Source organism: Seriola dumerili, unplaced genomic scaffold (assembly GCF_002260705.1).
Source record: "Seriola dumerili isolate Sdu_G_001 unplaced genomic scaffold, Sdu_1.0 BDQW01000192.1, whole genome shotgun sequence".
Lineage (NCBI taxonomy): Eukaryota > Metazoa > Chordata > Actinopteri > Carangiformes > Carangidae > Seriola > Seriola dumerili.
In genome coordinates this window covers 1,210,312-1,225,884 of record NW_019174447.1, presented here as the reverse complement: position 1 = coordinate 1,225,884, position 15,573 = coordinate 1,210,312, and the positions used below count along the sequence as shown (strand labels likewise).

The window sequence follows — 15,573 nt, the reverse complement described above, 5'->3', positions numbered from 1 at the left end:
AACTGGACCTGGGTCCTCTCTGTTACACCAGCGTGGTTCTCTTCATCCGCTACTTTACGCTGTCAGGAACTTGTTCTGTGTTGGCACTTAAGGTCTGAGCATGTGAAAACTAGTTTGCAGGCTTGTCAGCAGTGAGTGTGCTGGCATCTTCACAGGGAACAGAGTGTGTATGGATAAGGCTTTAACTGTGGTACAAAGTGAAATGAAGCAAGTAATGACTCTGTGACAGAAAGGACTTTTCCTGACGTTGTAATGCTTTTCATGGGTAGGATTAATATTAAGTTTAGCAGTAGTGATGGTTTAATTATTGGAACATGGTTATTGTGTGACTTAATTTAGCATTTTATGTTTGATGTTGAGCCAGCAGCCGTTTGTTGTCATTGATCAAAATGATAAATAACAACAAGTGTCCATTCATGTGCCTGCATGTGTGTGTAGGGGGGTAAGGTCATTTTCCCAGTTTGTAGTATAGTAGTGTGGCACACGACTGTTACAGTTACAGCCTTTGAAAACAGTGTTACTATGTCAACCATATCATATTTTAAAAGGATTATGCTGCAGTGCCTTGAATTACATTTATTGTTTATTGTAGCTGTCAACAATTTACATGAAGTTATGAAAACCACACACTTCCTCCAGTTCCTCTCTCTCAGCTCCACATGCAGTGGTTCTTACTGAAGATGTGAAACTGAAAAACAGTTCACTAATTAACAGTGTTTGTGTTTCTAATAGTTTTAATAGTTGTTGGAAACAGTGGAGCTCAATGACACAGATGAATGAGATCCATCAGGGTTTCATCCACACACACAGTACCTGTTAGACAGGTACGTTTATTGCTCGTGGGACAGGGAAAATATAGTGTGTTCATAGTGTCTTCAGACCCCATAATGACAAAGTGAAAACAGAATTTATAAACGTTTTTAATGCCTCCGCACCGGCGACAGCAGCCATATTGTTTTTGGGTTGTTTGTCCATCCCATTCTTGTGGATGCCATATCTTGACGAAACTTCTTCAAATGTGGCACAAACATTCACTTGGACTCAACGACGAACAAATTAGATTTTGGTTGCCAAAGGCCAAAGGTCAAGGTCATGGGGACGTCACAAGACACAGTTTTGGCCTTGTGAACGCAATATCTCAGTAACGCCTTGACGGAATTTGACACACACGGCGATCGTTTTTTGGGGGGTTTTTTTACCTTCAGTGGCCCTAATTCTCCGTCATAGTGTTCAGACACTTTACTGTGTCTGTAAATGTAGCTCAGGTTCCTCCATTTCTCTGCATCATCTCTGAGATGTTTCTCCACCTTGACTGGAGTCCACCTGTGGTGAACTCAGCTGATTGGACATGATGTGTAAAAGACACACACCTGTCTATATCAGGCCTCACAGCTGACAAACAGATCAGAGCAGAAACCCTGAGGAGGAAGGAGCTGCTGCAGAGCTCAGAGACAGGACTGTGTCCAGGCTCAGAAACATTTCTGCTGCACTGAAGGTTCCTGAGAAGAACAGCGGTCTCCCTCATTCTGACATGAAGAAGTCTGGAACCACCAGGACTCCTCTAGAGCTGGACCTGGACTAACTGAGACATCAGGGAGAAGAGAGGAGACCAAGAACCTGATGATCTCTCTGAGCTCCAGAGCTCCTGTGTGGAGATGGAGAAACTTCCAGAAGGATGATCAGCTCTCAGCATCATGTCTGGAGGAAACAGTTCAGTCCTGATCTCATCAGACCAGAGAATCTGGTTTCTCCTTCGGTCCTTTAGCTGCTTCTTTACAAACTGTCACTGAGGAGAGGTTTCATCCGGACTCTCTGACATGAAGCCCAGATCAGTGGAGAGCTGCAGTGATGGAGGTATGGGTCACGGACCATGAAAGAACCCATAGAATTTGGTTTGGAACTGGATCCAGGACTATTTTATCACTTTTCTTAACATGGTGAAATATATTTTTACATTTTCATAAGTTTCTCAGGAAATACAAAAATCAGACATATTTATTATGTTGACATCTAGTATTTGATATAGTTTGGTGAAGATCCAGGTATTAATCTAGATCTGACAGACTGTAGGACTGTATGAAGATCTGTATGTGATCTACTGAGTGTCATTCTAGTTTACAGAGGAGTCACTTCTGTATATAACCATCTCCTTTAATTAACCTGAGGTTAAAATGCTGCCTAGAATATTTTATTACCAAGGAACAGAGACTCACCTCACCTTTCTGTTTCAGTAATTTCCCCAGTGTGACATCATGTTGCTCCTCCAGTAAGAGTCAGTACATGATGGACATATACTCGCCATGATGAGCCGTGTGAGTCAGCAGATCAGACAGATCGGTTTGCTGTGGGTGAAATTAGCTGGAAACATGAATCAGTTCAGTGTGAATGAAGCTGATGGACATGGAAACAGTGGAATGATACTTCAGTGTGTGATGATGCGTCCACTCACCGCTCCGAGCTGAGCGCTGAGTGTGGACATTACTCTTGACAGTTTTGCAACAGCTGATGTGAAAATCCCGGAAATCATTTTCATAATAGACTCACACTTCCCTGTTTCTCTGAAACACTGATTGTTTGAAACATGTCTGTGTCTCCGCTGTTTCCTGTGAGTAAGCAAACGTCTCCATCTGTTTTCTGACTCTCTGACACTTTTCAACTGCCACAACGGTTCATGTGATTCATGGGAAACATCAATAAGAATATAGCTGTAGGCTACTTCTGGTCAAAACACGTCATGTAACAATATAATTTTATTATTGATGAATTTTTTATTTTTTTATTGGATTTATACTTTGTTGAATCAGGAAGTGAGGCCTGAGTATAGAAAAATAAGAGAAATAACAATATTAATAGCAGAAATACAAATTTTCAGTGATTTAAATACATTCATATATGCATGTATGTAGCCTTTTCCGATTTCACTTAATTTTACTTAATTCTTTCCTTTTTTTTGTGTTATTGATTTTTACTGATCACCCTCTTGCTGGTGACACTGTCTTTGGTCTATTTGCACTATTACTAAGACACTAATTGTATTTCTGATTGCTTTTTTTCACTGTTGCCTTATATGACCTGCATGTTTTATTGTGCTGCCTTGTGTAAAGCACTTTGTAATGTGGGTTTAGAAAAGTGCTCTATAAATTATTATTATTATTATTATTATTATTATTATTATTATTATTATTATTATTATTATTATTATTATTATTATTATTATTATTATTATTATTACTATTATTATTACTATTATTATTATTATTTTTATTATTATTATAACACTGCTGGGCCATATAAGGGCAGCCACTCCTGAGAACGTGTATTAAAAGTAGAATGTCTGGGGCACAGGAGCGATGATGAATAATGTGGTAATTTCTGGAGTAGCCCTTTAGAAATGATTAGATAATAGATCGTTGGTCTCGCCTGATAGAGAGGGAGGGCCAGCCCACCTTCTGGTACAGGACACAATGATGGGTGCATCTTACTTAAGTTAGTACTTAATGCAATAATGATGATATCAGACTCATACGAGCGTCATTGCTTGATTTGAAGTCTAATTTGGGCTTAAGAGCAACACCCACCTCAAGCAGGAGCTAAAGTAATCAGTTGACTTTCGCCCAGATACATGTCAGGCAGGAAGCTGACACTGTTGACTGTTGACTGAACAAGAATTTACATTTACATACCAAGCAGTTCCAAGTGTAAAAATGGGACCATCAATTTTAGCCTCTTTCTTAGGAAAATATTACAGTGATAATATTATGATTTCTTCTGGAAACTAAAGTGGTTTGTGCAGGGCTTCCTCTCAGGCTGCATACAGCTCCTAAAACCTCCACCAATCAGCTGGTTAGGACAGCCTACATGTTGCCTTAGAGCCAAACCGGGCGGGGGGGGGGGGCGGGGGGGGGGGGGGGGGGGGGGGTCTCTCCACAGGAATAACTGAAGTTATCAGCATTTACATCCACTCTGAGCTTGATAGAGGACGACGCTGTTCAGAGGGATTTTACCGCCAAAACCAAAAATGTTGCACAGTCAGAAATGAACTGAGGAAAGGTCGAGAAAGTGATGAAAGCAGAGAAGATGAATTTAACTAATAGTTTTTATAGCCACAGCCCATTGAAGCTGCAGCTCTACACCTCCATCCCACACTGACTGGCAGCTCAGCCACTGCTGGGAGGGGGGGGTGGGGGGTGGGGGTGGGGGGTGGGGGTGGGGGTGTAGTCCTTCTCCTCTCAGGGATTAGTGGAAGCTCCTTGGGCCATTTGCATGTGAATGGATCCTGGAGCTGCTTTTAACCACCAGCACCCCCTCCCTCCTCTCTCTCACTCCTCTCTCTCTCTCAGTGTCTCTGTGTCTCTCGGCCTTCCTCCTGACATCAGGGAGACTCAGGGAGAGGGTGAGGGAGAGAGGCGCTCAGAGAGGGAAAGAGAGAGTGCAGGACCATCCCTGCAGACAGACTGTACAGAGAGAGGAGTGTAGAGAGCAGAGAGAAGTTCTTCCTCAGTGTTTTCAGAGAGCCGCCGCTCGCCGCCGACCACAGAGTCACACCACCGGCTCCTGTGAATGAGAGGAGGTAGGAATTTTTTTGTCTCTCTCGTTCTCCATGGATATCAGCGGGGTACGCTCAGTCTCCTGGGCTAACAATGAGGGCTGACAGGACTGGTCCACTTTGGCGGTCAGAATGGGGGTGGGGGGGGGGTTGTTAGGCCTCGGCTGGCTGCTCACTGTTGAATCAGACCGAGACTTAGAGTTCAGACTGAAACTTCTGCTTTGTTGACAAGTTGTTTAGGTTTTAAAACACACAGGTAGAAAGTGAATGCTGTAGTATCTGGACACAGGCACATTCATTTAGCTGCTCCTCTCAGCTGTTAATACTCCTCTCTGCGGAACATGTTGCATGTGTCCTGACACTGGAGAACATGTGATGCACAAATGCTGATCTTTTATAGTTCTGTACCATCTCTCAACCGGGACTTCTGATGTTTTCAGCCTCTTAAACAGTGTGTTTTCCCCACAGACAGACAGCACACAGAGCAACAGAGCAACTGAAGTTATTTTCAGTATCAGTTCATTTGCAGATTGTGTGTCAAACATACCAAATGTGTGAAAAATTCACATTCACATCATCACATTTTTTTGTTTGTTGGTTGTTTTGTCCGACCAGACAGATTGAGCTCAATATGACCTGAAAGAAGGAAGCCCATCCTCCAGCATGTTGCTGTGCTGGCTTGATTAATTGATTATCACAATGGCTGAGGATCAACTAAATGATTAACCAGCTGATTGTTTCTACAGCAGCTCATGTCTCTCTTATCATCCTCTTTTGAAGTGGGGTTTCGTCGATGATTACATTTGATAAACCAGGTTTATGTTGTTCGATGATATAGCCATGGTAACATTATTCTCATCAAAACAGCGGGAAGTGAAGTCTCAGTCAGGTGATCGGACACCAGACCGAAAACGAAGGTGTACACCTCCCTCACAGTTTACAGACCCACTTCCTGCTTCACCTTTCACCTGTAGCTGTAAAGGCAGCTGACAGTTCTCAGTTGCGAGGGAGCTGTGGGGGATTGTTAGCAACATTTCAGCTGTGCGTTTCAGCTAAAGTGGTTTAGATAATCTGGGTGAAGTGTTGGTTTGTTTCCAAGCGGTCTGATCATCTGACGGCTTGTGTGTGACACTTCTCACAGACCCCCACCAACCTGTGACGGTCTCGTCTCCTCAGTCGTGTGACCAGAGAGGAATCTGTGTTTGTAGTTTCTACCTGAGTCTCTGTGGTTTACAGTTCAGTTTCACTCCTGTTTCCTGCTTGGACTCTAACTCATCAGCCTGATTTTTACTGTTGCATGATCCATCACAGCTGATCACTCACTGCTGAAACACAGTCTCTACTGTTGTCACTGCTTCACATTAAAAGCTTGTCCACCGGCCAACTGTTGGGATGCTTTTATTGTGAAAAGATGATATGACATGCAGTGTGTATCGCGGAGTTAGAGCTGCTCTTCCGCACTGAACAGAGCTGCAGACAACAGACTAACACACTGTGTGGATCAACTGTGTCTTAGACCTAAGGTGATGCTGATAAGTACCAAACAACATTCTTCTTTGATCATTAAGATGATCGTTAAGTTTATTTCTGAGTCTGTCCACAGCTGTATGATTTGAGGACACTGTGCTGGGAGGAGATTAAGATTGTTCTAATCAGAAGTTTATATGGTAGTTTGTCTTATTTTTCCCTCCTCATTAACTCCAGATGTGTATTACTGAGCTGTTAAAAGTCAACAGCACATTAAGCTTGATGACAGGTGTTTTTCTTTTATGTGCAGCTCTTTCAATGGAAAAGTGTGTGTGTGTGTGTGTGTGTGTGTGTGTGTGTGTGTGTGTGTGTGTGTGTGTGTGTGTGTGTGTGTGTGTGTGTGTGTGTGTGTGTGTGTGTGTGTGTGTGTGGTTTCTTCCCACTCATGTGCAAGAGGAAGTCTGTTATTAGAAACCAGACGTTGTGCGTTTATGAACTGTAACAGCAGCTGCTCAGAGATGATGAGCTGCATCGTTGTGCAGATCTGAGTTCAGATGAAGCAGAGGACTTCACATAAGCAGGGACAGTGACAGGCTGCATTCATTAGCCTGTTTCACACAGAGATCCTGTTTACATGCTGCCTTTGCTCGTTTACACTGAACCAAACAAAGCCGACATGCCGCTGCCATGTGTGTGATTTTTAGATCAGAATCAGAGGTGTCAGAGCGTCCGTCTCACCATGACAGCTCTCCGTTTCACGCTACATCCAACTCTGCTGGCCCCGTTTGATTTTGAAAACTTGTGTTGTTATCTGGACGGACAGAAACGGACACCTTTGGAAACGATGACGTAGACGCCCGCGGTCACTCCTTGATTGTATCTCATCAGTCTCGACTACCAGTGGTGAATACAACATGATAATGAATTACAGTGTTACTGACCTTACAGACGATCTGCTTCCTGTTTACACCAGCTTGCACATGCTCAGTATACAGGAATGGTCATGTATGTGTGCTTTTTCAGGTGTGTTAGTCTGGACGGAGATCGTTTCTGATATGGAGCTAAAACGCTCGTCATTTTGCCATTTTAAAATGAAAACGTAGTAGCGTGGAACGTAGCCTTACACAGATGTCGATCTGGCTCTGTCCCAGCACATGCACGCTGCTGCACACCCCGAACCACAGGCACACAGAGAAGGCTGTACAGAGACAGGCAGGGACAGTAAAAGCTTTATTGACAGTCCACAATATGGCGGGACTTCTCCTGGTGCTTCTTACAGACAGAGTGTGTTGTCGACGTGTTTGTGAGAGAGAGAGATAGAGAGAGAGAGCAGGGCAGGGAGGGGCTGAGCGAATTGCACAGCTCTACAATTAATGAAATAGGATTTTGCTCAATTGAAATTGTAAAGAAATAGAAAATTGGTGGTGGTCAATGTTGTTATTGTGGCGGCTGCCTCACTTAAATTAATGCATGGAAAACACTGCACAGAAACGGTTGGACAAAATGCCGTTCTGTATTTAAGAAACAAACGGAAACTACTTGTTTGTGTGTTGTTCGCTGGCTGCATCAGAAAACAGCTGTCAGACCCTCAGAGCTACAAGTTTATGAGATGCCTGTGTGAGCGTGGCTAACCCATGCTGACATTTAGCCCCATGCTTCATGCTACAGGTTCAGTGGAAGATGAATCAAAAGTGAACTGTCAGATCAGTACCTGACTGTTCAGACAAGTCCTCTGTCATTAGACCTGGTCTACCTCAGACTCCACACTCTGAACTCCACACACTGCTATTAATCATGACTCATCATGTGTAGTCGGTTCAGGCTGAGGGTCAAGTCAAGCTGAATAGGACTTAAAGCCTTAGGGGATTTGAGTTGGTGTAGTTCTTGTTCACACCTAAGCTGTCATGGTCTGTCACTGACTAGGCCTGAGTGAGTGGGTTTGGCTCGGGCACGTCAAGGTAGAGAGTCTGACTCAAGGACTTAAACCATGTTCTGATGGCACAGCCTCACCCACAGTTTGTTGTATCTGGAGGCTTTTGTAACTTTCTTGAAGACAATCCAACAATCACACGAAGATTATCAGAGGTGTGACAGGCAGGATTTGAGCCTTTTCATTCATCCCACATCTGTTTCTGTGTATTTTCTTGTGTACAATATCTGAATACCTTCAAGAGGACACTGTCTGAACGTGTGCACCTACGTCTGTACAATTCACCCCATCTCTCTTTTACCTTGTCGGGGAACTTGCTTTACAGAATAGCCTGTTTCAATCAGATGTTTGTAGCTGAACAGGACCAGAGGCAGTTGAGAGAGGAGACGGTACACTCACAATCACTTCCTGTATCTGTGTCACGAGGGTTTCTCCACCTCCGGCCCCTTCAGGAGACCAGCAGCAGGTCTGAGTCTGTTCACTCCAATGGGAGAAGTGAACCTAATCACACATTATGATTCTTTAGCCTCATAGTCACTGAAATAAATTGATAAATGGATCAATTTTTCACAAGCCACAAATCTTCAGGACATTCTGACATTAAAATGACATTTTTCAGACAGATCAGGAGAAAATGAACTTTATTGGAGACCTGTCTCTGTCTCAGCAACAAACTCTGAGATCTCACAGCACAGATCTCTCTGTTGGTTCTGGCTTCACTGCTGCAGAAGATTAGAGCGACCTATAGGTGAAACCATGAATTAAAAGTTCAAACTGAAATAAAACTTGTATTTCTTTGCTTTATAACACTATAATTGTTAGTATTATTGAAGTGTTTTTGGAGGGAAAACATAGAGTATGAGACTGATATGATCTTGTGCTGTGTTGATGTTAATTCAACTGTATCCAGTGTTGTATTGTATTGTTGTTATGTTTGGACGTGAACAAGCAATCCCGACCACGCCCACTTAGGAGACAGGAAGTGTAGACCATTTGTTACCATTGGTGCAGCATGTAATGCGTCATCTTTTGTAATAGAGGATGTTTGACAGGACTAAAGGAGTGATGTGACGTAGATCAGGAAACAGAAGATTGTGCTCTTCAGACATGTTTCTCTTCACTCCTGATAGTTGTTGAGCAGTAAGGTTGAAGCCTTTGAATGGGGGGGGGGGTCGTTGATGAGGATAAAACACTGTAAACGTTTCTCTGCTAAAACAATAAAACCATTAGTTAAAGTATGAACCACACACACATAGACCATCCTGCAGACCCTCCATCATCTGATCCCAGTGTGGTGTGATGAAGGATGACCACGGTGCCTTCACACCATTTGGTAAATACAAACAGTCTCTCCCAAAGCCCAAATGTTTTCAACATATGATGCCCCAAACCCCCACCTCCCCCCCCCCAATGCCCCCACCTCCTTGGGGTGATATGTTGATATTCATGAGAGCATTAACAGCTCTAAAGAAGGAGGGAGGGGCCATCAGTGCTGATGCTTTGTCATCTGATCTTATCATCTGATCTTTGTCATGACAAGACAAGAGAAAACACTGAGAGCTACAGGTTAAGACATGTTTTTTATCATGCTGTCTTTCACTCAGTTTATTGACGACTTTGAGGAAATTAAACGATTGCAAATGCAAATGTTGCAACAGCAGGAAACAAATGAAAGGAGAGGACAGAAGTCAGATGGTTAAACAGAAATCAATCAAATCAAACTGTCAGAAACCCCCCCTCCCACCACCACGTCCGTCTGATGTTGGAGTTGGGGCAGCTGCCTCCAACAGTTTCCGAAAACCGTCAGTCCGACATTTGCACACACTTGTTGCAGCCTGTGGTTGGCAGTGTGGAGGCGTGGCTCTTCTTTTATCCTTTATGCAAATATTCTGTCCCTTTTTGTGTTTATGCCTCCCAGGAGAAGATGTGCATCATTATCTCCATATTTAAATGCTTGTCACACCTCTTCTGTCTTTGATGACACTTCACATCAACATGTTCTTCTCTAGTAAAACCCTCAACCCTCAGGTCTTTCATGGTGGTCCAGCAGTACAGAGCCTGAAAAGGTGGAGCTAATTTAAAGTAAGGATTAGGCTCAGGCTGATACTCATTAATATTGAATATCACGGTATTTCCTAGCATATGCAATATATTTATGGCTGGAGGCATGTTTTCAGGTTGTCCATCCATCCCATTCTCGTGGACGCGATATCTCAGTAACGCCTTGGTGGCTAAAGGTCAAAGGTCAAGTTTGCAGTAACCTCACAAAATGGTTCACAAGCGGTTTTGGCCTTGTGAACGCGATACCAAGGGAATCCCTTCACATTTGGCACAAATGTCCACTGGGACTCAAGGATGAACACATAACACTTTTTAGCCGTAACTCAAACAGCAAGTGTGACAAGATTTCACACAAATGGTTCATAGTTTCATGACTCTGGATAAACGGATGTAATCTGAAACTTGTCTGAGTGCAGGGCGGTAATTCTTGTTTATAATATCACACGGATTGACTGGCCAGTCTGATCCTCACCTCACTGCTCTGCTTACTGTACCTTGACATGTGACAAATAAACACTGTTTAGCGGCAGCATCGCTTATGATTATATATTATAAATACAATATACAACAATATCAAATATTGCAATATTTGGGCTGGGCTGTATTGAGATATAAAATTTTGGATATCACCCAAACCAAGTAAATGTCTGTGTGGGATGTCCCTCTAAAGCCATCTCAGCACTTATCAAATCTACAGTGGCATTCCTAGACTCTGGGGGGCACCAGGCAAAAAAAACATTATATGCAGATATCAGTAGCAGCTGAAATTTACATGTTCCCTGAATGCCTCACATGCAGGCTGTCGGTAGATGCTAGCTACGGCGCACATCATCGGGGGCCCCACTTACGGGGGTTTTAGGGTAGTGGCCATGCACTGCATAGTGTCTGAGAGGGTTTATAGTTGTCATTGCCAATATAAGGACCTATTCGGGGCCCCATTTCTCTCTGGGGGCCCCAAACATTTGCTTGGTTTGCCACTCCTGATGGTGCACCTCTGCTCATGAAACTTCAACACAGTTTAACAGAGTGTGAGTTCACCGCTGATCAGCCTCTAGAGGAGACACACTAACATCTCCTACACTGTTTATACAGCATATCTGTTGTGAATATGCCAAATATAAGTCACGAAGGTGGCAGGAGATGTGTGATATTATTCAGCAGGAGCATCCTCATAACAACAATTTTAATTCCAGCTGTGGTCGTCCTCTCGTCTTTCCTGTCTGCCTCTGTACTGTCCAGTCTTCAACAGGACTGCATAACAAAGGAAAGTGACAGCTGACTTCATCACTTCAGGCCTTGTTTATTATCCCTATACTGTCAGCATAGAGACTTAGCAAACATCTGATTAATGTCAGCACTTTACATTGAGCCTGACATACTTGGTTTCATGTATATACTGTACCTTGTCAGTTTAAATTGATCAAATAGTAACATATAAGGTCTGTTGTAGCTGCTCAGCAGTGAGTATCAGTATGATACTGTATGTGCTGGAGTTAGTGTCTTAGGCTCCTTCAGTCTCTTTCTCCTGTTTCAGACACACTGTTTGCTTTTCACACACATCCTCTAGTCACCACAATACTGTGTGTGAAGGTGTCTGTGTGCCCATTAGTTCCTGTCTTCTACATTTGTCTAATTTTAGCTCCACATCTCGACAGTTACTGAGGCAGCAGCCAGTGAAATTCAGCAAAATGTCATCACTTAGAGACCTGAACACAAGAATGATGAGTAACCTATAATTAGGAAAGTATTTTCAAATGGTTTATTTTTATTAGATAAACAAAAACAACTAAATACTTTTGTGTTTTCTGTGCATTCTGATTATTTACAGAATAAAGTCAGCTGGTGACATTTATCTTTAAGGGAATTCATCAAGGTGTTCCTTTCATGAACACCTGTGTGTCATTCATCTCAAAGTATGTGACACGTCTCCAGGTAAAGAGAACTCACAAGAGTCACATTCATAAAATAATGGTCTAAATCTATCTCTCAGAAACCAAGAGAGCCTGACTTTTAATCCCTACTGTGAATCAAGCTCCTAATATATTGGATCATCCTAGGCTTGTTCATAATTAACAGTTAAGTGATAATCAGAATTCTGACTGATTAATCCTATCAGTTAAACAGTTACATATCCTCGGACATCAGTACCACCTGACCAGGTATTCTCCTCCCTGGGTCTGACAGGCCGACACCAGACTACAGCCTGTCAACATGTTGTTATTGCAGAATAAAAACTAGAAGACGAGCTGTTGGCCTGGACTGTTTATTTTATTTTGAGGTATAATTCTAGTCTGACAGCGTGTTGTGTGAGCAGCAGCCTGGCTGTTCACAGCAGTTAATTCCTCTTCCGGTCAACAACCGATGCTGCTCATCTGCTCTGTTAATTATCTTATCTTTGTAACAACCTCATGAATTTATAACATAGAGCTTTTATGTTTTCCTGGATCAGCACCAGGAATAAATGAAGAAGACCCTTGTGTGTTGACCTGTGGGAGGGGCTTCTCTCCTGCCTTTGTGTGTGTGCTCCTCTGTCTCACTCTCTGTTTAAACACTCTGGATCGTTCTGGTCCACTTGTATGAATTGGTATTTTTTAAAGGTTGAAAACAAAGCTACAAGAGATGAATCCAGAGGCTATGTGTTCAACCTCATTACTTATTCAACACACATTCCCATATGTGCTTTAATCATAGTATCTTTTCAAAGTGAAACACTTCCTGCTTCAGTAGAGTGCACAGTGTAATGATGCACGAAAACCCAGACCTCTCTGTCTCAGTCCGCCCTTCGCTGTCCCGACTCAGGAGGATTAGTTCTGTTCCAATGGTCGACAGTTGGATATTTATAGCTGATTAAATTATGTGGAATAACACTAACCATCAGCCTGTGTGTGTGTGTGCGTGTGTTTGTGTGTGTGTGTGTGTGTGTGTGCGCGTGTGTGTGTGTTGTGAGAGTAAGGCCTAGAAGTGGCCACAGTCATCTTTCAGTCATGCTGGTTCCAGATGACTGTGTCATAATTGTATTTTCAGAGTATTTGTACGTCTACACTCACACACACACACACACACGGCTTCAAGTTCTCATGGGGATTGTCAGTGTCATCCAATCCTCTTACAGCGCAGACCAGACTACACACACACGCACACACATACACACAGATAAGTGAGGGGATAGATATAGCCCAGCTAAGTCCAGAGAAGTGTGCGTGTGTGTGTGTGTGTGTGTGTGTGTGTGTGTGTGTGTGTGTGCTGCTTGTGTTAGCCTTGGAAGTCATTTATAGCTGTGTGTCACCTGTGGATGAGCGTATGTGTGTGTGATTGTTTTACCTCACACACACACACACACACATGACTGATTTGTTTATGTTGCACACATATGATCTCTCTGAACCACTAATACACTTCATACAGACATGTGGAACTGTATCCATGGACATATCACGTCAGCAGTGTTACTGAAAGGCTCAGGCTACGTCCACACTGACAGGTTTTAGTTTTAATACTCCTCTGCTACGTTTTCTCCCGGCATCCACACGGCTCCAGAGTTTTCAAGTGGCTAAAACTTTCGGATAACGCTGCCGGACTTGTTTTAGTTTGAAAACTCTGGGACTGTATTGTATCTGGATGGACAGAAACTGAGACCTTTGGAAACAATGACGTACACATCCACGGTCGCTCCTTGGTTCGGACCTGTCTTCCCTTTGAGAGAAACAGGTGGCCCAGAAAGCAAAAGGAAATATTAGCCATGTTCTGTCATGTGAATTCAGTGTAATGCTGGCGTTACAGTGTGAATAAACCGCCACTCCAAGTTCTTCATTCCTTCTGCTATCAGGCTACTAAACGCAGACACTTGTCATTTTAAATGACTGCATTTAAAATTTAGAATTCACTCATTCATGCATATTATTTATTCATGATAGGAACTGTAAGATAATGTTTTTTTAATTTGTTTTATTTGTTTTATTTTTATCAGTCTTACTTATTGCTGCTTGTTGTTCCTTGTATTGACCCACGTATGTTGATCTGTTGCCTCTGGCATTGACTACTTTGCCTGTGAGTTTTGAGGTTGTATGAATGGACTTGGTAAACTGCAAAGGAATTGCCTTTCTTGGGATTAATAAAGTCGTCTGAATCTGAATCTCATCAGCCTGGACTATCAGTGGTGATCAGTGTTACTGACCATGTTGTCTTTGCTAGCAGCTGTTGTTCAGTTTAATTCTGCATTTTAACACTGCAGCTGTCTTTACTGTTCCTCATTCAGAGTATTTTCTGCAATTAATCAACTGTAGAGTAGATCTGCTTCCTGTTTACACCGGCTCACACATGCCCAGTGTACGTGAATGTTCATGGTGTTTTCAGGTGGGTTAGTATGTAGGGAGATCGTTTCTGATACGGAGCTAAAACACTCGTCAGAAGATCGTTAGTGTGGACATAGTTTCTGTTTTAGGTGCTGAAAAACTCCAGAGTAGCATGGACACAGGAGTAAAGGTAGCAAAAGTCATGGGTTTTAAAACTAAAACCAATTAGTGTGGATGTAGCCTCAGTCACTGACTCAAGTCGCTCCATCAATATGTAATAATCCTCAGTAGTTCCTAGGTCATAGGTATAAGTGTTGAAAATATTGAACATGTTTATTTCCCTTCTTTCTGACAAGAGACGCTCAGATGATCCTCATCATCCTCACCTCTGCATCTCCAGCACAGAGATGGAGTCAGGATGTGGTTAGCTTAGCTTAGCATAAAAACTGGAAGCAGGGGGAATCAGCTAGTCTGGCTCCGTTGATTAAATAAAAAAAAACACATCTAAAGCTCATTAATTAGTATGATTGTAAATACACAAACCTGACAGCCTCAGTCTGGGAAAAGAGGGTGAACCTCCAGAAAGACTCTTTATCTCTGTCTTTACCCACAGAAACTGCTGGAGAGCTGGAGACGGAGCCGCTCAACCCAATGGAGGAGGGAAAGGAGAAGGAGAGAGGCATCATGGGACGTGAGCAAGAGGACGAGGGCAAGAGCGAAGGACAACCAGCCGACATGAATACCCAGAATTCCACGACAGAGAAAGAGGAGAACCGTGTGGCGGTGTGTGCAGATGTGGAGGAGAAGGGGAAGGAGAAGGGAATGGAGGAGGGGGAGATGAAGAAAGAGATGGAGCTGGAGGCGGAGGTGAAGGTAGAGCTGAGCCAGTCTGTGCCGGGCCAGCAGATGAGCTTCATCCAGGGCACTGACCTGTTCGGCTACGTGGGCATCGAGGCAGTCCTGGACCAGATGCGGCGCAAGACCATGAAGGCCGGCTTCGAGTTCAACATCATGGTGGTCGGTGAGTCTCAGCCACTTAAACACTAACACAGACCCTCACAAATAATAATAATAATGATAATATTATTATTATCATTACTACACTGTGTGTGCTTTGTGAGCCACACACACACACACACACACACACACACACACACATACAAAAGGACACTGGGCCATGTTCAGACCTTAACATCCGTCTCAGGTGATCAGATTTTTTGATTTGATTTTTTTTTTTTTTTTTTATTTGCACACATAAAACATTACAACTATATTGT

General features: G+C 43.0%; 1 protein-coding gene across 2 annotated transcripts in view; it reads left to right on the top strand.

The window, feature by feature from the left end:
* The window catches only part of LOC111227961 (septin-9-like), a 101,094-nt gene that overhangs the window by 37,486 nt on the left and 48,035 nt on the right, over positions 1–15,573 (top strand). For both annotated transcript variants that reach the window (XM_022753714.1, XM_022753715.1), the window contains exon 3: positions 14,910–15,317. In XM_022753714.1, coding sequence (XP_022609435.1) covers positions 14,910–15,317 — 408 coding nt within the window. The remainder of the gene's footprint in view (positions 1–14,909; positions 15,318–15,573) is intronic.